Source organism: Microcaecilia unicolor, chromosome 12 (genome assembly GCF_901765095.1).
Source record: "Microcaecilia unicolor chromosome 12, aMicUni1.1, whole genome shotgun sequence".
Classification (NCBI taxonomy): Eukaryota; Metazoa; Chordata; class Amphibia; order Gymnophiona; family Siphonopidae; genus Microcaecilia; species Microcaecilia unicolor.
In genome coordinates, this window is record NC_044042.1 from 48,540,257 (window position 1) to 48,564,678 (window position 24,422).

A 24,422-nucleotide genomic window follows, 5' to 3' on the forward strand; every position below is an offset into this window, starting at 1 on the left:
GTCATTCAGCGTCCATATCTCCTTCTCTGTGTGAATAAGACCAAGAGGATGATTAAAACAAGAATAATTGAACAACGGTGTATCAACAAAAGCATTGAATCGGCTCCTCTCGTTACCCATTGGATTGCACTAAATCACTCAACAGATGACATGAAATTTTTTGTGTTTAAGGCAATGAAGACCAAGAAGAGAGGAGGTGACACGGATAACACATTATTGTGAGAAGAGCAGAGATGGATCTTTCAATTAGACACGTTCATCCTAGCAATCTAAACCAAGAGATAGATTACAGACCTTTTCTTTGACACATTTGGTAGAAACTAGAGCGTTATACATCACAGACCCCTCCCCTTTTTCACTCACTGATATCAGTTTTAATATTATGCATGTTGTTGATGTCTGTTCCTTTTTATAAGAACATAAGAATAGCCATACTGGGTCAGACCAATGATCCATCTCGCCCAGTAGCCTGTTTCCAACAGTGGCCAATCCAGGTCATACGTTTCTGGCAGAAACCCAAATAGTAGCAACGTTCCATGCTATCGCAAGCAGTGGTTTCCCCATGTCTGTCTCAATAGCAGACTATGGACTTTTGCTTGAGGAACTTTCCCAAACCTTTTTTTAAACCCAGATGCACTACCTGCTGTTACATCTTCTGGCAAAGAGTTCCAGAGCTTAACTGTTCATGGAGTGAAAAAATATTTCCTCCTATTTTTTTTTTTTAATATTTCCATGTAACTTTGAGTGTTTCCTTGACTTAGTACTTTTTCAAAGAGCATAAAATTGATTCACTTCTACTCATGCTGCACCACTCAGGATATTGTAGATCTCAATCATATCTCCCCTCCACCTTCTCTTTTCAAAGCTGAAGAGCCCTAGCCTCTTTAGACTTTCCTCATATGAGAGGAGTTCCATCCCCTTTATCAATTTGGTCGCTCTTCTTTGAACCTTTTCTAATTTCGCTATATCTGTTTTTAAATACGGTGACCAGAACTGAACGTGGCATCATGGAGCAATACAGAGGCATTATAGTATTCTCCATCTTATTTACCATGCGTTTTCTAATAATTCCTAGCATCCTGTTTCTTTTTTGGCTGTTGCCGAACACTGAGCAGAAGATTTCAGCGTATTATCTACAACACCACCTAAATCTTTTTCTTGGGTGCTGATCCCCACAGTGGACCTTAGGATCAGGTAAATATGATTAGGATTTTTCTTCCCAAGGTGCATCACTTTGCATTTGTCTATATTAAATTTCATCTGCCATTTGGATGCCCAGTCTTCCAATTTTTTGTCCTTATTTTTATTTCTCATTGTTCTTTTTAGTTGCCTGTATTTGCTACAGCTATGGGCATACACAATTCATTTTCAGCCGATATACTAATACACTTATTCCAAACAAGTAGTGTCTACTTATATTCTACACTTCTTGTACACAGCCATAATCTCAGTAGTATGGCTATATTCATAATGATATATACACATACATTCTCAGTTGGTTGTTTGCATCAATTTCCTTCATAGATACGCATCATACGCATTTCCAGCGAGCTGTGTGTATCCATATTACCTACATGTAACATATTTTCTGTGTTTCGGACAAGTGCAATGGAATCGGCCATCTAAGAGTGGAAATCAAGCTTGGTGATAAATTCAGTGCTTCCCTCATGGGAAGAGGCAAGAGGTTGCTGAGCCATTGGGCTAGCTTTGAGCAGGTTTCATTTTCAGGGCAAACTAATGTGTAAATTAATTCCTTTCTACCTGCACTTTGTTTCTAGTTATATCAAAGCCATTGTGTGTATATTCTTCCTGTGTGTGCTCTGTAGCTAATTGAGAACTTGATAGCATTGTGTCTTCTTCCCTGGCCCTAGCTTCTGATTTTTTGCTTTGGTCAGCCCTATATGTGGTAATTACAGCTTTGCAGAAAGTCTTCATGATTTGAAGTTTAATATGCTCTTTCCCTTTTGCTTAGGAGTCAGAGCCCAGTGAGCAAGTGAAAGAATTGCAGGTGTCTGATCGATCAGAGGAACACATCCCTAATAGAGTGAGTTATTATAATTTCAACCATTTGAGAAGCCTAAATACAGGTTAATCCTGCCCTTATGTATGAAATTGTCACTGGATAAGTAGGATAAGATAGTAACATTTTACTTGAATTACTATCAACTACAAAATGAAAACAAAAATTAGAGCTGTACTAAATAGCATATTTTACTATTCAGCCAAATATGAGTAATGGGCATTGAGCTTTAACATAACAAATAATAAAAGAAGGAACGTGAAGTCAAAGATCATGTGTTTGAGTAGGATTTAGTACAGTAGAGCCCCAGATTATTCGTATTCAAATTTAAATCTATATTTTTAGATAATGTATTTGGAGCCAGATTGAATCGAATATTAGGTACAGCCCTAACCCCCCCAACCCTCCCCCTAAAATAAAACCCCCAAAACAAATCCTTATATTCTGGTGTAGAGATCTGAGATTAAGTCCTTTATTGAATTTTTTTCCTAAAAGTCAGTAGATCCACCACCTCTCAAATAGATCTGGGTAATGAATCCCATTGGACTAGACCAATATAGGAAAATGCCTTATGGTGAGCTGCAACTTCATTTGTTAATCTTAAGGTCCTATTAGGAAGCTAAGGAATTATGTTCTTCCAAAAAGTCTGTTGCAAATCCATGATGACATTAATTGATCAGTGACAGTACATTAGTTCAGTCTAGCACTGGCAAACAGTAGTGAGCTTTCAAGGCTAGAGAAATGCGGCTCCATAACTTTAGACCATTCACCAGCTGAGCAGCATTATTTTGACTAAGCTGCAAAGTAACCCACTTCTTTTGAAGGTATCCCAATGTATTACTCCATTAGTAAATCTGCAAAACAGGTGAAATGTCAGGAAAAAGGTGTGTGTTTATACGGGTTGGGTTTTTTTTATGTTTTTGAGCATGTTTGTAGGAAAACTCCTCTTTGCAGATGTCATGAATAGCTGAGTTCGTTATAAAGATAGTCTTTGTAGGCTTTGATACCTGTTTAAAGGGGCAATTTTCAAAAGAATTTCTGCAGGGAAATGGGCTTATCTGTGGAAAATGCCCTTTCCAAAATTGTCTTGGCTTTTTGTAAGGAAAAGAGAGGTGGAGCTGGGGCAAGACAGAAAAAGCAGGAGCTTGCTTTTCAGTCTTCTAACTTGCATACAATGGAGCACCATTAAAGCGCCTGATCGCTTTATACACGGTAATAACCTGCCTCCCAAAATCATAAAATTAATGCGTGCTACTTGATAACACATGGTACACATGGTACAGCATGGTATGCTGTACTGGAAATGACCTGGCGGTAGCTACAACAAACTTCCTTGGCTTGGAAATGAAGCAAAGCAATGTGTTTGTTGTAATATTTCATTGTTGTTCCACAAATAAGCACACCAATAGTATGCGGTTACATAGCCATGCCTCCCAAACACCACGTACTAATGGTGCTCTACTGTACTTGCATCAGTGTGCTCTCAGCACCTGCTGAAAACTGCAGTGTTGTAGAACATGAGTTGTCCAGACCTCTTCATATAGGTGGTCTGAAAAGCTCTTGTGTTACATCTTTGTGTTTGTTCCTTTAAAAGGTTTTGAGTTTTCTCTAGGACCAAGAGGTTTTTTTTTTTTTTCATTCAGAGCAAACCCTTAGAGGTAGTCTTGCGCACACACACACACACACACACACACTCTCCCTGTTCTTATTTTTTAGATGATGATAAAAGCTGACAAGACAGAGAAGTTTGACACAAGCTGCGATAATAATGAATATAACCCACTAATTGGCATGTCATCTGCTCTGAGACTTGGCTTTGTTCTTTCATTTGTGTGTTCTGAGCCATCCTGAAAGCATAAACCAAGTTTCTGTATTCAGATAGTCACAGAGCCCAAGGATAGTTCCATATCATCAAGCTGATCAATCCATAGACTGGTGGGTTGTGTCCATCTACCAGCAGGTGGAGATAGAGAGCAAACTTTTGCCTCCCTATATGTGGTCATGTGCTGCCGGAAACTCCTCAGTATGTTCTCTATCTCAGCAGGCACACAGCAGCAGCTCTGGCTAGGCCTCCAAGCCTAATTTTTAGGTTTTGTTGAGTGCCTGGGGTTGAGGGCTCTTTTGAGCAAGTGCAAACCTGGTGGTGCCAGGTCCCTCCTTTTCTCCCCCCTCCCGCTGGCTCCGTTTAAAAAAAAAAAAAAAAAAAAAAAATTTGAACGTCTTTAAAGGCGTTTATTTCGACGTTTATTTAAGCGTCTATTGCAGCTACTCACTGGGACACCAGGTCGTTACAACTCGGAGCGGACAGCAGGTAATTTTTACCTTTTTATTGCGGGCAGGGGGTTCCCCGATTCTTCTCCTCGTGGCATATGGCGTCGGAGGGCGAGGGCGCAAAGGGTCGCTCCCCGGGTCGCTTGAGCGCTTCTAGAGGGGATGCGGGGGTCTTAAAGCCTGATTCGCCCTGGTTGGGTGACAGTTTCGTGACCGATGAATGTCCCGGTCCTTCCTCCGGCGTGGCGGTTTTTCCCGCCATAAACGCCCATCCCCCGCTCCTCGCCTCCGCCATCTTGGCCGGCCACGCGGCTCGGACGGCTTCTTCTTGGGCCGCCCTTGAGGTTGGAGACATTAATGCCATGAACGCCCTTAATTTGGGCGACGGCACTGAAACGGCTAATCTTAAGAGCCGTTCTTCCCGCGCGGCTCCTTCGCGGAGTTTCGCGCCGGACGCCATTTTGGATGCGCAGCATGTCTCTCCCCCGCTATTGCGAGCGCCGGTTGAGAGTGCGCCTAGGGCCGTGGCCCAGGCTGCGGAAGTGCACAGTCTGGGGGGTTTCTCCCCCGAGTTTGTTTTGCTGCTGCATCAGGCCTTCCTCATGCACAACGCTGCCCCTGCTCCCTCGTCTGGTAAAGAGGTTGAGGTTCCCAGAGGTAAACGCCCTCGGGTTGATTCCCAGGCCTTGGAGGAATTTGTCTCCTCCGATGTAGATGAGGGCAGCGTGTCTGAGGTCTCCCAACGGTCCTTTGCGGATTCCTTGGAGGAGGCGGATCCCCGCTCGGATGGAGCGGATGACCCCTCTGCGGCGCGCCTTTTTCGCCCAGAGGATTTGCCCAACCTGTTGTTACAGGCCATGGACACTTTGAAGATTTCCTCTCCGGAGGACGTCTCTCCCTCAGCCCCTGTTGGCTCTGCCATTATGCTGGGGACTAAGCGCCCGCCTAGAACCTTCCACGTGCATGATGCCATGCACACCTTAATTTCGGCTCAATGGGATGTCCCAGAAGCGAGCCTTAAAGTGGCTAGGGCTATGTCCCGCCTCTATCCTTTGGCTGTGAGTGAACGTGAGGCCTATCTGTGGCCTACCGTGGATTCTTTAATCACTGCGGTGACTAAGAAAACGGCATTGCCGGTGGAAGGTGGCACGGCCCTAAAGGACGCCCAAGACAGGAGATTGGAGGCGGCCTTAAGGTCGTCCTTTGAGGCGGCTGCCTTAAGTTTGCAGGCCTCAGTTTGCGGCTCCTATGTGGCCAGGGCGTGCCTGACTATGGTGCAGCGGGCTTCCCCCTCGGATCATTCCTTGGGGACTGATTGGCCGGCCCTGGAATCGGGCTTAGCCTATTTGGCAGACTTGCTGTATGATGTCTTGAGAGCCTCAGCTAAAGGCATGGCTCAGACAGTCTCTGCGCGGCGGTGGCTTTGGCTGAAACATTGGTCTGCTGACCACGCCTCTAAATCCCGCCTGGCTAGATTGCCTTTTAAAGGCAAGCTGCTCTTTGGGGTCGAGCTGGACAAAATCGTGACCGATCTCGGCACGTCTAAGGGCAAGAAGTTACCAGAGGTCAGGGCTCGGGCTAGTGCTCGTCCCGGTTCCTCCAGAGGACGGTTTCAGGAAGCCCGTCGGTACCGCCCGGGCAAGTCAGGTTCCTCTGCCCCCTCTTACTTCAAGAGAAATTTCTCCCCCAAGCAGCGTTCCTTTCGCAGAGACCGCCGTCCCGGAGGTGCTCCCTCCGGTCCTCCCCCAGGGTCCCGTACCCAATGACGGGGTCTTGGTCCACGCCCCAGTGCAGATTGGGGGACGGCTGTCCTCGTTTCTGGGCGAGTGGACCACAATAACTTCAGACGCTTGGGTGCTGGAAGTCATCAGAGACGGCTACAAGCTAGAGTTCTGCCGACCCTTAAGAGACGGGTTTGTACTCTCTCCCTGCAAGTCTCCGGTCAAAGCTGTGGCAGTGCAGCAGACTTTGGACAATCTGATCCGCCTGGGTGCGGTCGTTCCGGTGCCAGAAAGTCAGCTTGGCAAGGGGCGTTACTCCATTTACTTTGTGGTACCAAAGAAAGGAGGTTCTGTCCGGCCTATCCTCGACCTCAAAGGGGTCAATCGGGCCTTGAAAGTGAGGCACTTTCGCATGGAGACTCTCCGCTCTGTTATAGCGGCAGTGAAGGCAGGGGAGTACCTGGCATCCTTGGACATCAAGGAAGCATACTTGCACATTCCCATCTGGCCTCCTCATCAACGCTTTCTGCGTTTTGCAGTCCTGGGACGACACTTCCAGTTCAGAGCCCTCCCGTTCGGGTTGGCTACTGCTCCGCGGACCTTTTCCAAAGTAATGGTGGTCATAGCGGCCTTCCTGCGGAAGGAAGGAGTACAAGTCCATCCTTATCTGGACGACTGGTTGATCCGAGCCCCCTCTTATGCAGAGTGCGGCAAAGCTGTGGACCGGGTAGTTGCTCTTTTGAGCTCCCTGGGATGGATCATCAACTGGGAGAAGAGCCAGCTGCGCCCGACTCAGTCCCTGGAGTATCTGGGAGTTCGATTCGACACCCAAGTGGGCAGAGTGTTCCTGCCAGACAATCGGATTGTCAAACTTCAGGCTCAGGTGAACCAGTTCCTAGTAGCCTCTCCTCTTCGGGCTTGGGACTATGTGCAGCTGTTGGGCTCTATGACGGCCACGATGGAAGTAGTGCCCTGGGCCAGGGCTCATATGAGACCACTTCAACACTCCCTGCTGCAGCGCTGGACTCCGATGTCGGAGGATTATGCTGTGCGCCTTCCCTTGGATCCAGCAGTGCGCAAGGCGCTGAGCTGGTGGATGCAGGCAGACAAATTGTCTGCGGGAATGCCTCTGGTGACCCCAGAGTGGATTGTCGTCACGACGGACGCCTCGTTGTCGGGCTGGGGAGCCCACTGCTTGGGAAGGACAGCGCAGGGGCTCTGGTCTCCTGCAGAAGCAAAGTGGTCTATCAACCTCCTGGAACTCAGAGCCATTCGGTTGGCGCTTTTGGAGTTCATCCCGGTACTGGTGGTGAAGCCTGTACGGGTTCTGTCGGACAATGCCACGGCTGTGGCCTATGTCAACCGCCAGGGAGGTACCAAGAGCGCCCCTCTAGCCAAGGAGGCCATGATTCTATGCCAGTGGGCGGAAGCGAACCTGGAACAGCTGTCAGCGGCCCACATTGCCGGGGTCATGAATGTCAAGGCGGACTTTCTCAGTCGCCATACCTTGGAGCCCGGAGAGTGGCAGCTCTCTGCTCAGGCGTTCTTGGACATCACGAAGCGCTGGGGCCAGCCGAGCCTAGATCTGATGGCGTCATCGGCCAATTGCCAAGTGCCGCGCTTTTTCAGCAGAGGACGGGACCCTCGATCCCTGGGAGTAGATGCTCTTCTCCAACAGTGGCCGACACAAGAGCTCCTCTATGTGTTCCCGCCCTGGCCCATGTTGGGCAGGGTGCTAGACCGGGTGGCAAAGCATCCCGGCAGGATAATCCTGGTGGGTCCGGATTGGCCCAGACGTCCCTGGTATGCGGACTTGATCAGGCTCTCAGTCGACGATCCTCTGCGGCTGCCAGTGGAGCAGGGCCTGTTACATCAGGGTCCCGTGGTGATGGAGGATCCCTCCCCCTTTGGTCTTACGGCCTGGCTATTGAGCGGCAGCGTCTGAGGAAGAAGGGCTTCTCAGACAAAGTCATCGCCACTATGCTGAGAGCGAGGAAGCGCTCTACTTCTACTGCTTACGCCAGGGTTTGGCGTACCTTTGCATCGTGGTGGGAAGCAGGCTCACTTTCTCCCTTCACTGCTCCAATTTCTTCAGTGTTGGCGTTCCTGCAAGAAGGTCTGGAGAAAGGCCTGGCGCTCAGTTCCCTTAAAGTCCAGGTAGCGGCTCTGGCTTGCTTCAGGGGCCGCCTGAAGGGTGCTTCCCTGGCTTCGCAGCCAGATGTGGTGCGCTTTCTCAAGGGAGTTAATCACCTGCGCCCTCCTCTGCACCCAGTGGTGCCTGCGTGGAATCTCAACCTGGTGCTGAGAGCATTGCAGAAGCCGCCGTTTGAACCCTTGTCGAGGGCATCTCTGAAAGACCTGACGTTGAAAGCAGTCTTTTTGGTGGCTATCACTTCAGCCAGAAGAGTTTCCGAGCTCCAGGCGCTCTCGTGTCGAGAGCCTTTTCTGCAGTTCACTGAGGCAGGAGTGACTATTCGCACAGTGCCTTCCTTTCTGCCCAAGATTGTTTCTCGCTTCCATGTGAATCAGCAGCTCTGTCTCCCTTCCTTTCGTAGGGAGGACTACCCAGAGGAGTACTCTGCTCTTAAATATCTGGATGTGAGACGAGTTATCATCAGATACTTGGAAGTGACCAATGATTTCCGGAAATCGGATCATCTGTTTGTCCTGTTTACAGGTCCTCGTAAGGGTCTGCAGGCTGCTAAGCCTACAGTGGCAAGATGGGTCAAGGAAGCCATTGCAGCGGCTTATGTGGCCGCGGGGAAGGTGCCGCCTATTCAGCTGAAGGCTCACTCCACAAGAGCTCAGGCGGCCTCGATGGCAGAGGCCGGTTCCGTCTCCTTGGAAGAGATCCACAAGGCGGCAACTCGGGCTTCGGCCCATACATTCTCCAAGCATTACCGCTTGACTGTGGCTGCTCGGGCGGAGGCCCGGTTTGGAGCTTCAGTGTTGCGGTCAGGGATTTCTATGTCCCGCCCTGGGTGAGTACTGCTTCGGTACATCCCACCAGTCTATGGATTGATCAGCTTGATGATATGGAAGGTAAAATTATGTATAATCATACCTGATAATTTTCTTTCCATTAATCATAGCTGATCAATCCATAGCCCCTCCCAGATATCTGTATTGTTTTTATTCTGGTTGCATTTCAGGTTCAAGTTTAGTCTTCAGTTACTTCAGAAAGACTTCGTGTTCAAGTTTTTTCACTTGGATTCTTCAAGAGTTAAGACGAGTTTGTGTTACAGTGAGCTGCTGCATTCCTCTCCCCTCCGTTTTACGGGGCTGGATTGAGACTTAAAATTCTGCCGGCACTCCCTCCCGCTTCGTGCGGCTGTAGGGCAGTTTTGTACCCCTCCCGCTTCGGCGGTGTTAGGGTCAGTCAGCTCCTCCCGCGGTTGCGGTTGCAGGATAAGCCAGATCCCCCCGCATCGGCGGGTGTGGTGTCCCTCCCCCGCTCCGCGGGGATGAGCTGGACGGATTCCCCTCCCCCACTTGTGTGGGGATGAGCTGGGTTAATTCCCCTCCCCCGTTTCGGCGGTGGTGAGCTGGGCAGAGTGTCCCTTCGTGGGTGTAATTCTCTAAGTGCTGAGTCCTGCGGATGGAGCTTTGATATCGACATACTGAGGAGTTTCCGGCAGCACATGACCACATATAGGGAGGCAAAAGTTTGCTCTCTATCTCCACCTGCTGGTAGATGGACACAACCCACCAGTCTATGGATTGATCAGCTATGATTAATGGAAAGAAAATTATCAGGTATGATTATACATAATTTTACCTTCCTAGTTTTAACAACTGGCTAAAGTCACTGTCTGTGCTGAAGTTTTGTGCAGTTCCAAAGGATTCTGGGGGCAGTGCGAGTATGCACATCTTCTAACAGGGCACTGATGGCAGAATAACACCTTTTTCTCTCTTGTTAGGATTTTGTTTTTCAAAGTAATTTGGCTGAACAAGTATTGAGTGCAGATGAACTTTCTCCTGTTCTGCACAGTCCTCAGGTAAGAACTAGAGAGAGCATGTCACTGCTCAGAGAAAGCTGATAATTGTCTAACATGTGATCTAGAGTAATATCTTGGTATACAACAGAGAAGAAAGCTTATTAACTTGCTGAAGTGGCCATGATTTAGATGCTGTAGCTGGTTCTTGTAACTACTCCAAAAATAGTGGATGGAATAAAGAATGCATAAAAATGGACGAAAAGACCTCGAGATGTCTGTGGGCATGAAAGGATTTCTCCAAATATCTTCAATAATGTCTCTCCAGATGGACTTTCAACCATTGGTCAAAAACCTCCAAAGTCTTTATATTCAATAAATCATTCAGTTTTTATCAGGTGTTTTTAAATATAATTTTTCAAATGACTGAATGTGTTAAAAAAAACGACATTTAACTTTCACAGTCCCTGGGACTGTGAAAGTTAAGTGTTGCTTTTTGAACACATTAAGAGTCATTGAAGATACGGTATAGTTTGAGTGATTTCAAACATTATATGTAAAAATGCTCAGTAAAAATTGGGCATCTGTAAAAGGCAAACTTTTGCTTCTAACCCTTCAACAATGTTACTTACAAATATATTGAGTAGAATTGGCCTTGGCACCAATCCCTGAGGTAATCAACTACTCGCCTTTCTTTCCTGCAAGTGAATTTCATTTACTACCATTCTGTATTATCTGTCAGCCAGCCAGTTTCTATCCATTTGACCACTTTGGGTCCTAACCAGAGCCCACTGAGTTTATTATTGAGCCTTCTATGAGAGGCTGTATCAGTGGCCTTGCTGAAATCCAAGTAGATTACATCTAGTATGTGTTCTTAATCCAGTTCTCTGGTCACCCTTTCTAAGAAATCAATCAGATTCATTTGGCATGATTTTCCTTTGGTAAAACCATGTTGCCTCGGATCTTTCAGCCTGTTGGATTCAATAAGTTTCACTATGCTTTCCTTCAGCAGTGCCTCCATTACTTTTCCAGCCACAGAAGTGAAGTTTACTGGCCTTTAGTTTTCTGCCACTTCTCTGTCACTATTTTTGTGAAGAGAGACTATGTCCTCTATTCTCTAATCTTGTGATATCTCTCCTATATCCAAGAATGTATTAAACAAATCTTTAAGAGGGCCTGCCATAACCTCTCAGAGCTCCCTCAATATCTAGGGATGTGCCTCAACTGGTTCCATGGCTTTCTGCACTTTTAGTTTTTCATGTTGGTCATAAACACTTTCTTCCGCAAACAGTGTGATACCTACTTATTCTCATATGTACCTTTGTCAACCAACCATAGTCCTTCTCTAGGATTTTCTTCTGTGAACTCTGAGCAGAAGTATTGTTTAGCATATCCACTTTTTCCTCATCACTCTCCGCATAGCGGTCCTTATCATCTTTCAGTCTTACAGTTCCATTTCTAGCCTTCCTCCTTTTTCAACATATTTAAGAAGTGGTAGGCCTCAACAGGATGCTAGCCTGCCCTAGGAGAGATTGACCACACAGCCAAGATATTTGAAGAAGTATGGTACTTTGGAGGGGGCCATCTCTTTGGTTATTTTAAGCCAGTGTTCTTTGAGACACCAGAGGTCCCACAATGGATGCACACCAAATCCTTGATGAATAAACGGTACAACTAATAAAACTCTCTTCAAGAACACTTGGAGAGCAGTTGCCCAAGCCCAAAGAGAATACGATGGTCAACTGAAAAGAAATGAAGTGGCTCAAAAGAAACAAGTAGAAAAGCCTTTTGAGCTGCAAGTCTGTTAAAAATAAATGTCCTGGTTGCACGGCTCCTATTATTGATCAAGGTTTCAATTTGAAGTAATAGGAGTATATTGTGGTTCTCTAGGCAATTCTGGAAGCAGTCTCGCTGGTGCTAGATCTAAAAGGATCTGTAGCATACATGGCTGCCGTTGGCAGGCCTTCTTTGTACCTGAGAGAAGTGAAGCCTCAGGGCATCCTTGTAATCTCAAGAGACTCTGTTCAATAGCCTGCACTACTACTGCTCCCAAAGGTAGTAGGTGCTGTTAGTATCTGTAATGACCCAGCTAATATCGTCTCCCTTCATGCAATCCATTCTAACTTTATGAGAATCATGCTGAAGGCTTGTTCTTTTCTCAGGAATTGTAAGGCTTGGACTTCTCTAAGATATTCGCTAGGGTAACCAGATCTTCCTTGAAGAGCATTTTGCATTTGAAATAAGCCTACCAAGACAAATATTGGGAGAGGAATCTACAATCTCTTTTTCTAAGCCATAAAAGGGGAATTATCAAAGCTATTAGTAGCCCACCTCTTGCAGACGTTGCAAGAAATCACAGAGGCCACATGGCACCTCCTAACACTCAGAATCTACTGATTCCTCTAATTATCTAAGAGTTCTGTACCTTGGCTTTGCAGGATCAAGTGCAAACAAGCATTAGAATCTTAGCGCTACACTCTGTTGCTTAAGAGTTTGGGGATGAGCTAAAGTCTGCTTCCAGAAGGATTCCAGATAGGAATATTACTGTCCATTTGGACAGAGACCCTTTTCTCCTAGGATTGTCAAGCAGATATTAGCTGTTCCACATTTAATTAGTAACTGAAAATAGAGTGCAGGCCTGCTTGTGGAAAATCTCACTGTGCTTAATTCAGAGCTCAATGGCTTGATAAAGATGGAGGTTGCACAAGCTCCCTCCCTCATCAAGGGTAGGGCCCAGGGAGAAAATAATCATCATGCTTAAGGACCCAGAGCATTAGAATGAGTGTAATGAAGGGCCAGTCCTTATGGACACCAGGTGCACACATTCTTCTGGTAGGAATCCAACTCTATGTGCTTGAGACTGCACAACTATAAAATCTTGACCAAGAAACACTGGACCCCTACAAGCTATGCCACTAGGTATCCTCAGAGGGCTACAATAAAAAGGATTGAGAAAGTCCTCACAAACTCAAAGGAGAATAAAATCTTTACTCCCATGCATTCCCCTCGACTACAAATTATGAGAGACCTCTTTCTATTGGTAGGACCTTCCTTTGGCAATGTCACAACTGTCAGGAATGGTGAGCCCTTGGACCAAAGCCGGAGCATTGGCAGACAAATCACCAGGGCTGGCACAGGCAGGAATCAGAACAGACTGGACTAGGATAAACAGACTCAACAAGGCAGGACAGAGGTACCCAAACACAATGGACAACACAAGAACTGGATCCAGGTGAGGCAAGGAAAAGAAGGCAAAGGGCCAGAACTGGAACCCAGACAGGACAAGGCACGACTTGGAACTGGATTAAAACTGGGACTGGGACCCAGAAATGCAAGACAAGGCAAAACACAGAAGTAGATTAAAACTGGGTCCATAAAAGGAGAAGGCAAGGACTGGATCTGGACAGGACTAGACTGAATGAGACAAGACAAAGCACACCTAGACAGGCAAGACAGTGTAGGAGCTAGGCAACAAGAATAACAGAAGCAAGACAATAAACAAGGCAGGAACAGGCTTGAGGATTCTCAAACAGGATTCAGGATTCTCGAACAGGCTTGACTGGAACAGGCTTGAGGATTCTCAAACAGGATTCAGGATTCTCGAACAGGCTTGACTGGAACAGGCTTGAGGATTCTCAAACAGGATTCAGGATTCTCAATCAGGCTTGGCTGGAACAGGCTTGAGGATTCTCAATCAGGTTTGGCTGGAACAGGCTTCAGGATTCTCAAACAGGATTCAGGATTCTCAATCAGGCTTGGCTGGAATAGGATTCAGGATTCTCAAACAGGCTTGGCTGGAACCGGATTCTGGAACGGGCTTGACTTGGCTTGACTGGAACCAGATTATGGAACGGGCTTGGCTTGACTGGAACTGGATTCTGGAACAAGCTTGATTTGGCGTAACTGAAACCGGATTCTGGAACGGGCTTGACTTGGCTTGACTGGAACCGGATTATGGAACGGGCTTGGCTTAGCAGGGAACTGGGACAGAACTAGCTCAAACATAGAGCAGGAGCAGAACCTGGCTCAAACACACACAGGAAAAGAATTGGCAGAAACAGAGCTCAAGAACCAGGAAGCAAACATGGCAGGCAAAGGATTAAGCAGACTAGGGGAAGACAAACAAAGAAGCAATGTGCTTACCAGCACCCACAGCTGGATAGCAGTGAAGTAATCAGGTATGATGCTGGCTTCTACAGACTCAGAATAAACAGACAAGAACCACACACACACAGGAAACAGAACAGGGAATACAGAAACAGAGGTTGGCTTAAACATAGAGCTTAAGAGTCAAAAGCAGGAACCAAGGGTAGAATCAAACAGACACCAAGGGCAGTGTGTGGCTTTACAGCCAGGCTTTCAGGAATCAAGATTCAAAAGCAAACTCACAGAAACAAAGGAAAGCATTGAAACACAAGACTCAGAGAAACACAGCACAGACCTTCAGGAACAAAGCCAAGCATAGATATGATCTAAACAGGTAACACAAGATTAAAGAGACCTCTTGCAAAGGCCCAACATGATAGTTCCCAGGTGCGTATAAAGGGCTTGCTGATGATGTCACAAGTAGGAAATGAAGCAGAAGCAGGGAGACCAAAGCGAGGCTTGGCTTACAGGAAGAACAAGAACAGGAAATGAAGCAGGGAGACCAAAGCGAGGCTTGGCTTACAGGAAGAACAACCATAGAGAAAAAGGCAGACTGGAGAGGTCACAAAGCTAGATACAGAGAAACAGTAGGTCTGAACATAAGGGTACGGCCACAACCGTGACAGGCAATGAAGGCAGGCAGCCAGTCCATTCTAATAAAGATGATTCAGACCCCAGAGTTACTTCAAAAGGTTGCCCAAAATGGCTGCTCTTCTCATGCTTATACCTGCAGGTTTGCAAGATGTCACTAAATGCCACCTTTTTTTAAGCTTAAAACCTCAAGTGAGGTACTCCTCTGCTCAACTGACACCCAGTTCTCTAACTGGGTCATGAGCTACTTCAATAACCAGTCCAGGAACTGTATGGTCTGGCCATCATTGTCTACTGGGAGACAGAGAAATAATGAGCATATAAAGCTGTATAGCTGGATCAGAGCACCCAGAACCTATTTTTTTCTCTGTCTCCATCTACTGTTAGTTATCTGTAACCTGTTGTTAAAATCATCCGTAGTACATGAAGATTGGAGTGTGGCCAGTGTAGCACCTATTTTTAAAAAGGGATACAGAGTAATCTGGGAAATTACAAACTGGTAAGCCCAACATCAGTCCTGGGCAAAATAGTGGAAACTATTATCCTATATAATAATTCTCACCATCAACATTCTAATGTGGGACTGCCTGTGTCCATGGCTCCTGGAGTTGTTGAGCTAGGTTCCGTAGCCAGGATGACGCCACTAACAGCTGATTCCCAGGCAGGGGGAGTAGTAGGGAAATATGCGGAGCGTGTTTCCCTACTCCTTCCCCTGACAGGGATCGGCGCATTAAAAAACTTCAAGCGCGGCACCACAGAACCCCCCACCCCTCGGCACATCAAACACCCCCCTCCCCCCACCCGAAGCATATCACCTCCCCCCCCCCCCCCCCCAGCGCATCAAACCCCCTTGCCACCCGCAGATGACAGTAGAAACACTGTCCGGCCGCTGCTACTTCTCCTGTTGAGCAGCAGTGGCCGCTACAAAAGAAAAGAAGAGAAAAATGTTTTTAAACACAGCCCAAATCATTCGCAATGCCCGAGTTTTACAACGCAGTCTCTGCAGCCGCTCCTCCTCTTGCCTCCATGTCACTGCCCCTGGAGGTAGACCCCGGAGGAGCGCAGTGACGTGACAGGAGAGAGGAGGAGCAGCTGCAGAGACTGCGTTTTAAGACTCGGGCATTTGCAAATGATTTGGGATGGGTTTAAAAACATTTATCGCTTCTTTTCTTTTTGTAGCGGCCGCTGCTGCTCAACAGGGGAAGCAACAGCAGCCAGACAGCATTACCACTAGCAGCTGCAGGTGGCGAGGGGGTTTGATGCGCTGGGGGGGGGGGAGGGGAGGGTCGCTGGACATGGGTAGCTGCAGGGGGGCAGGGGGAGAGGAGGGTCGCTGGACATGGATGGCTGGAGGCAGGGCAGGGGGAGAGGGAGGTGGGGAGGAGGTCCTGAGACCAGAGGGGGGGGGGGGGGCTCAGCCCTGCGAGAGGGGGGGTGGGGGCTCACACTCACTCACTATCTCTCACATACACTCTCTCTGTCACACTCCCTGTCTGTCACACTCTATCTCTCTGTCACACACACACAGGCTCACACACACATAAGTACATAAGTAGTGCCATACTGGGAAAGACCAAAGGTCCATCTAGCCCAGCATCCTGTCACCGACAGTGGCCAATCCAGGTCAAGGGCACCTGGCACGCTCCCCAAACGTAAAAACATTCCAGACAAGTTATACCTAAAAATGAGGAATTTTTCCAGTCCATTTAATAGCGGTCTATGGACTTGTCCTTTAGGAATCTATCTAACCCCTTTTTAAACTCCGTCAAGCTAACCGCCCGTACCACGTTCTCCGGCAATGAATTCCAGAGTCTAATTACACGTTGGGTGAAGAAAAATTTTCTCCGATTCGTTTTAAATTTACCACACTGTAGCTTCAACTCATGCCCTCTAGTCCTAGTATTTTTGGATAGCGTGAACAGTCGCTTCACATCCACCCGATCCATTCCACTCATTATTTTATACACTTCTATCATATCTCCCCTCAGCCGTCTCTTCTCCAAGCTGAAAAGCCCTAGCCTTCTCAGCCTCTCTTCATAGGAAAGTCGTCCCATCCCCACTATCATTTTCGTCGCCCTTCGCTGTACCTTTTCCAATTCTACTATATCTTTTTTGAGATACGGAGACCAGTACTGAACACAATACTCCAGGTGCGGTCGCACCATGGAGCGATACAACGGCATTATAACATCCGCGCACCTGGACTCCATACCCTTCTTAATAACACCCAACATTCTATTCGCTTTCCTAGCCGCAGCAGCACACTGAGCAGAAGGTTTCAGCGTATCATCGACGACGACACCCAGATCCCTTTCTTGATCCGTAACTCCTAACGCGGAACCTTGCAAGACGTAGCTATAATTCGGGTTCCTCTTACCCACATGCATCACTTTGCACTTGTCAACATTGAACTTCATCTGCCACTTGCACGCCCATTCTCCCAGTCTCGCAAGGTCCTCCTGTAATCGTTCACATTCCTCCTGCGACTTGACGACCCTGAATAATTTTGTGTCATCGGCGAATTTAATTACCTCACTAGTTATTCCCATCTCTAGGTCATTTATAAATACATTAAAAAGCAACGGACCCAGCACAGACCCCTGCGGGACCCCACTAACTACCCTCCTCCACTGAGAATACTGGCCACGCAATCCTACTCTCTGCTTCCTATCTTTCAACCAGTTCTTAATCCATAATAATACCCTACCTCCGATTCCATGACTCTGCAATTTCTTCAGGAGTCTTTCGTGCGGCACTTTGTCAAACGCCTTCTGAAAATCCAGATATACAATATCAACCGGCTCCCCATTGTCCACATGTTTGCTTACCCCCTCAAAAAAATGCATTAGATTGGTGAGGCAAGACTTCCCTTCACTAAATCCGTGCTGACTTTGTCTCATCAGTCCATGTTTTTGTATATGCTCTGCAATTTTATTCTCACACAAACACGCACACACGCTGTCTCTGTCTCTCTCGTTCTCTCTATGACACACATACACTCCATCTCTCACACACACTCTCTCTCAAACATACACACTCCGAGGAAAACCTTGCTAGTGCCCGTTTCATTTGTGTCAGAAACGGCCTTTTTTACTAGTAAAGAACAAAGTCACTGAATACACAGACAAACATGGTTTAATGGGACAGTCAACATAGATTCATCCAAGGGAAGTCTTGTTTCACCAGTTTGCTTCATTTCTTTGAATACATGAATAAACATATGGATAAACACAAAGGAATCCTGTTTAGAAGGAATGGTTCTGTGGAATCTTAGCAGAGAGTGGGAGCTGGGCAGACTTCTATGGTCTACGCCCTGATCGTGACTGAATAGATAGGGATGGGCTGGAGTGTAAATTTTAAGGGGCTTTCTATGTTAGCTTCAGAACTTAGTACAAGAACAGTACTGGGCAGACTTCTACGGTCTGTGCCCTGAGAAAGGCAAGGACAAATCAAACTCGGGTATACATATAAAGTATTACATACCATGTAAAATGAGTTTATCTTGTTGGGCAGACTGGATGGACCGTACAGATCTTTATCTGCCGTCATTTACTATGTTACTATGTAATAATCCAAGTCATAGTTGATGCTAGGTTCCACCCTAGGAGTCTGCATTCAAGAAAAAGATCTGGATGTCGTTATGGACAATACACTGACATCTTCTGTCCAGTGTGTGGCTGCAGCCAAAAAACAAGCAGAACGTTAGGGATTTTTAGGAAAGGGATAGAAAATAAGACAAAGAATATTATAATGTCTCTGTATTACTCCATGGTGCAACCTCACCTTGAGTATTGTATGCAGTTCTGGTCTCCGTATCTTAAAGATATAGCAGAATTAGAAAAGGTTCAAAGAAGGGCAACCAAAATTATTAAGGGGATTGAAATTCTCTCATATGAGGAAAGGCTTTAAGAGGTTAGGACTCTTCAGCTTGGAAAAGAGATGGCTTAGGGGGGGGGGGATATGATAGAGGTCCTAAAATACTAAGTGGTGTAGAACACGAGTAAAAGCAAATTGGAATTTTTTACTTTTTGAATAAGTACAAAGATTAGGAGACAGTCAAGGAAGTTACATGGTAGTACTTAAAACGAACAGGAGGAAATATTTTTTCTCTCAATGAGTAGTTAAGTCTGGAACTCGTTGCCAGTGGATGTGGTATCAGCGGTTAGCATATGTGAGTTTAAAAGAGGACTAGATTGGACCATTGGTCTGAGCCACTATGGTTATTCTTATGTTCACTGGTCAATGGGCACAACCCACGGTGAGGATGTTAAGAAAGTGAACTTTAAATAATCCATACCACAAAAAGTTGTTTCCAGGGGCTGCAGTAAACTTCTGCAGTTTTGTGACTAGTTCTCCCTCCCCTCCCCCCTCCAAAAGAAAAACATCCAGAGATACAGAAGCTTCATTTCACTTGTCTTCTGCTGTTCTGGGATAGACATGTAACATAGTAAGTGACGGCAGAAAAAGACCTATATGGTCCATCCAGTCTGCCCAACAAGATAAACTCATATGTGCTACTTTATATGTATACCTGACCTTGATTTGTATCTGCCGTTTTCAGGGCACAGACCATAGAAGTCTGCCCAGCATTAGCCCCGCCTCCCAACCACTAGCCCCGCCTCCTAACCACCGGTGCCGCCACCCAATCTCTGCATAGTAACATAGTAAGTGACGGCAGAAGGGCTCCTGTTTATCTGTTATAGCTACGTCATGCAAGGTTCTACGTTAGGAGTTACGGACCAAGAAAGGGATCTGGGTGTCGTCGTCGATAATACACTGAAACCTTCTGCTCAGTGTGCTGCTGCGGCTAGGAAAGCGATTAGAATGTTGGGTATTATTAGGAAAGGTATGGAAAACAGGTGTGAGGATGTTATAATGCCGTTGTATCGCTCCATGGTGCGACCGCACCTTGAGTATTGTGTTCAATTCTGGTCGCCGCATCTCAAGAAAGATATAGTAGAATTGGAAAAGGTGCAGAGAAAGGCGACTAAAATGATAGCGGGGATGGGACGACTTCCCTATGAAGAAAGATTAAGGAGGCTAGGGCTATTCAGCTTGGAGAAGAGACGGCTGAGGGGAGACATGATAGAGGTATATAAAATAATGAGTGGAGTGGAACAGGTGGATGTGAAGCGTGTGTTCACGCTTTCCAAAAATACTAGGACTAGGGAGCATGCGATGAAACTACAGTGTAGTAAATTTAAAACAAATCGGAGAAAATTTTTCTTCACCCAACGTATAGTTAAACTCTGGAATTCGTTGCCGGAGAAGGTGGTGAAGGCGGTTAGCTTAGCAGAGTTTAAAAAGGGGTTGGATGGTTTCCTAAAGGACAAGTCCGTAAACCGCTACTAAATGGACGGGAAAAATCCACAATTCCAGGAATAACATGTATAGAATGTTTGTACGTTTGGGAAGCTTGCCAGGTGCCCTTGGCCTGGATTGGCCGCTGTCGTGGACAGGATGCTGGGCTCGATGGACCCTTGGTCTTTTCCCAGTATGGCATTACTTATGTACTTATGTACAGAGTCTAACCTTCAGTGAAGGTTTCTTGTTCTGTACAGAGAGCAGAGCCTAGTAACATGATGGGTTGTGCAGCTACTACAGGTTCTCCTTTTCTAATTCTGTTATTTCTAACCCTCAGGTACAGCTGCTGGAAGAGAGGAAAGATGGCTCAAACTATTGCAGTGGGGATGAAGAGCCAAGAAAGCCATCAGAAACTGCTGAGAGGTAGAAGATAGTTTGCCAGTGACTGAGAATAGTGTTACTCTGTTCTCTGCAGATAATCTTTCCACTTTCTACCACATCTTATCCTGAGCCCTTCCAGACTTCTGTATAGTTGATTTGCCATAGTCCTTCCTGAGCTGCTTCTGAGACATAAGATGCCCTTGGAGTACACAGCACCATTTAGTTCCATAGTTCTCTCAAGTAATATCACATATTAACTGATGTTATACAAAGAACAGTGAAGTGGATTTGGAAGTTGCGGATACCTGGTCTATATATTGAACCCTAAAAAAGTATATATATTCAGAGATTATATAGCTTCTGACCTTAAAAACAAGAATACGTAAGTCCCTGCTGCAGAATGTTGTTGCCCTGTCTCCTGTGGTTTCCTGCTTACTGGGGTTTCTGTGATATCTGTTATTTATTTTAACATCATGGGGTACAATATAGTTAGGCAGGTAACCAAACATAACAGAAAGCTTAATGGAGAGATAGAAATGTATCAGCCTTGTGCTATCTGACTGTGGGGAAGGGGCATTGAACTGCAGTTCTGGATTACCACAGATTGATTTGGTTTTCAGAATATTTCTGCACTGCTTCAGTATGCAAATATTTCTCATGCATATTCATGGAATGTTCTGAAAAGTGGACTGCAGATTTGACATTCTTGTAGGATTTGAGAAAGTGATCCAGCAGCACGTTAACCAGTGCTATAGGTTATCTTTCAGCCTTTCCTTTTCCTTTCTGTCAGTGAAAATTCTTTTGTGATATCTGCTTTCAAACATTCTGGTTAACATGATATAGTTGTAGATACATAATAGCAACATTTGGCCCTATGTCTAGCGGATAATCCAATTCCCTGCATGTGTACAACCAGGCAGATAGTTCTTATTTGCTAAGTTTGCACAATAATCAAAGAAGAAGGTTCCCATACCTTTTTTTGTGTGTGCTTCAATAGACTGTCTGTGCTCTCCTTTTCTTTATATTTCCAGTTGATCCAGGAGTGTGAGAGAACAGAAATGTCCTCAGAAAGAGTTTGGTATTTTCAGGATTACAGGCTTAACAAATCTTTCTCTGCAGCTTCAGGTGTAAATACCTCCAATCAAAGTATGATGGGGGAGGTGGATGTCCTTTTTTGGACGCTTAATTTAATAATGTAACATCCACCTTTTTGTCCAGTAGAACATACGAAGTGCAGCAGATGTGAATGGATTTTAAAGGGCTTATGTTCTTGGGTTTTGGCTTCACTTCATTTTTTCCCTCTTAATTAGATGATAAAATACAGTGATGCCTTTTAATTAATTTGTTCTTCTATTGCCTTTTACTGCTGCAAAGTGAGAGGGAGCAGAGCCCTGTTTTCTGTGAAGGCAGCAGAGGGAAAGGGTTAACCTTGGCAAATGTCATACAACAAGAGGAAGGACAGGACAAATGTGCGCTGGACTCTGTACCCCTTCCAGAGGAGTCTGCTGCCCCTCGTGAGGTGTAAGATTGATTTTAGTGCATTGAGTAGTGTGAGCAGTCATGCATGTGGGTAACTTAGACAAGTAGTATATGTCTGTACAGAAGGTGAGGGGAGGGGCGGTATCAGTGAAATATGTGCAAAAACCATCTTTATCTAGAAAATGAACTAGTTTTGATACTGCAGATCAAGCTACGTGTTTTCTTAGCATCCAAGCCAGATCAGTCTAGAACCTGTGGGTTATATTTGTCGATCAGCAGATGAAGACGGAGAACAAGAGCTATGAGCTTTGCCCTATAAGGACTCCATGCAGTGTAAGTGCTTCAGTATTTCTGTATCTCTAGACATTCTGACTGTGCAACTTCTGAACTGTTCTCTGCTCCTGGACCAGTTGGAGAACTGGTTTCAGTGGAGCTGGGGGATAGTTGTCTTTTTTTCCCCCCAATATCAAGTTTTTCCATAAACACATGATCAGATATTCAGCATTCTTTAATATCGATTTCCTTTTCCTAACATTTATGTAGAACTTAACTGAACAGTATAACGTTCAACTTGGGAACACCAATGTGATGCTTGTGTGATGCCCTACTATCGGACTTTTTTTTGAGGCGAGATGAGAGTAGATTTTTGGGTGGTGTTCTTGTCTGTGAGGGGATGTTGGAGGCTTGTACTTCAGCTGAAGTTGAGGCCTGTCCATTTTTCTAGTGGCTTCCATGTTGTTATGAATCTATGGCTGTGGTCTTGCCATTGTGCTGCTACTTCTTCTTCCATGTCCTTGATCCACATCACCTTGTTGTACCACTGTTGCAGTGATGGGAGGGTTTGATTGTTTCCTGCCTCGGGCAGTGACCAGGCATGCTTCAAGTAGTAGGTATGAGGCTAAGTCCTTTATTTGTAGACATTTGTTCTGTGCTTCTTGCAGGTACCCCAGTAACATAGTTTCAATTCTGTGGTTCAGTTGGTGCTGGTTATGTTTTGTGTCCAGTGGTGTACTCCTTTCCAGAATGTTTGTATTGCTGGGCATTCCCCACCACCATATTACTACTACTACTACTATTTAGCATTTCTATAGCGCTACAAGGCATACGCAGCGCTGTACAAACATAGAAGAAAGACAGTCCCTGCTCAAAGAGCTTACAATCTAATAGACAAAAAATAAATAAAGAAGCAAATCAAATCAATTAATGTGAACGGGAAGGAAGAGAGGAGGGTAGGTGGAGGCGAGTGGTTACAAGTGGTTACGAGTCAAAAGCAATGTTAAAGAGGTGGGTTTTCAGTCTAGATTTAAAGGTGGCCAAGGATGGGGCAAGACGTAGGGGCTCAGGAAGTTTATTCCAGGCGTAGGGTGCAGCGAGACAGAAGGCGCGAAGTCTGGAGTTGGCAGTAGTGGAGAAGGGAACAGATAAGTAGGATTTATCCATGGAGCGGAGTGCACGGGAAGGGGTGTAGGGAAGGACGAGTGTGGAGAGATACTGGGGAGCAGCAGAGTGAATACATTTATAGGTTAGTAGAAGAAGTTTGAACAGGATGCGAAAACGGATAGGGAGCCAGTGAAGGGTCTTGAGGAGAGGGGTAGTATGAGTAAAGCGACCCTGGCGGAAGATGAGACGGGCAGCAGAGTTTTGAACCGACTGGAGAGGGGAGAGGTGACTAAGTGGGAGGCCAGCAAGAAGCAGATTGCAGTAGTCTAAACGAGCGGTGACAAGGGTGTGGATGAGGGTTTTGGTAGAGTGCTCGGAAAGAAAGGGGCGGATTTTACGGATGTTGTAAAGAAAGAAACGACAGGTCTTGGCGGTCTGCTGGATATGAGCAGAGAAGGAGAGAGAAGAGTCAAAGATGACCCCAAGGTTTCGAGCTGAGGAGACAGGGAGAATGAGAGAGCCATCAACAGAAATAGAAAACGGGGGGAGCGGGGAGGTGGGTTTGGGGGGGAAAATGAGAAGCTCGGTTTTGGTCATATTTAATTTCAGGTGGCGTTGAGACATCCAGGCAGCAATGTCAGACAAGCACGCTGAAACTTTGGTTTGGATGCAAGGTGAGATATCAGGGGTAGAAAGGTAGATTTGGGAGTCATCAGCATAGAGATGATAGGAAAAGCCATGGGATGAGATTAATGAACCAAGGGAAGAAGTGTAGATAGAAAAGAGGAGGGGACCAAGAACAGAACCCTGAGGTACGCCGACAGGCAGAGGAATAGAAGTAGAAGAGGATCCACCAGAGTGAACACTAAAGGTGCGGAGGGAGAGGTAGGAAGAGAACCAGGAAAGGACAGAGCCCTGGAATCCAAGTGAGGACAGGGTATCGAGAAGTATGTTGTGATCGACAGTGTCAAAAGCAGCGGAAAGATCAAGAAGAATGAGGATGGAATATTGACCTCTGGATTTAGCCAGTAATAGGTCATACCCTCTCCAGCAAGTATCGTTTTTCCTGCCATTGCTAGCGTGTAGGGTCACTGGGGTGATGTAGGATCTGAATAGTATTTTGTATTGTGTGTCTACCTGTGTTAGACAGTGGAATGTTTTCGCTTGGCCCGGTCATATTTCTTGCCAGGTTTA

General features: G+C 46.1%; 1 protein-coding gene across 2 annotated transcripts in view; it reads left to right on the forward strand.

Annotated features, from left to right (window-relative positions):
• Window positions 1-24,422, forward strand: part of CEP164 (centrosomal protein 164) — a 166,198-nt gene that overhangs the window by 79,785 nt on the left and 61,991 nt on the right. Inside the window, exons 8-11 of one of the 2 annotated variants that reach the window (XM_030221251.1) lie at window positions 1,973-2,044; window positions 9,933-10,010; window positions 20,326-20,411; window positions 21,744-21,890. In XM_030221251.1, the coding sequence (XP_030077111.1) occupies window positions 1,973-2,044; window positions 9,933-10,010; window positions 20,326-20,411; window positions 21,744-21,890 (383 nt within the window). The remainder of the gene's footprint in view (window positions 1-1,972; window positions 2,045-9,932; window positions 10,011-20,325; window positions 20,412-21,743; window positions 21,891-24,422) is intronic. The other variant, XM_030221252.1, reaches the window with a different exon arrangement.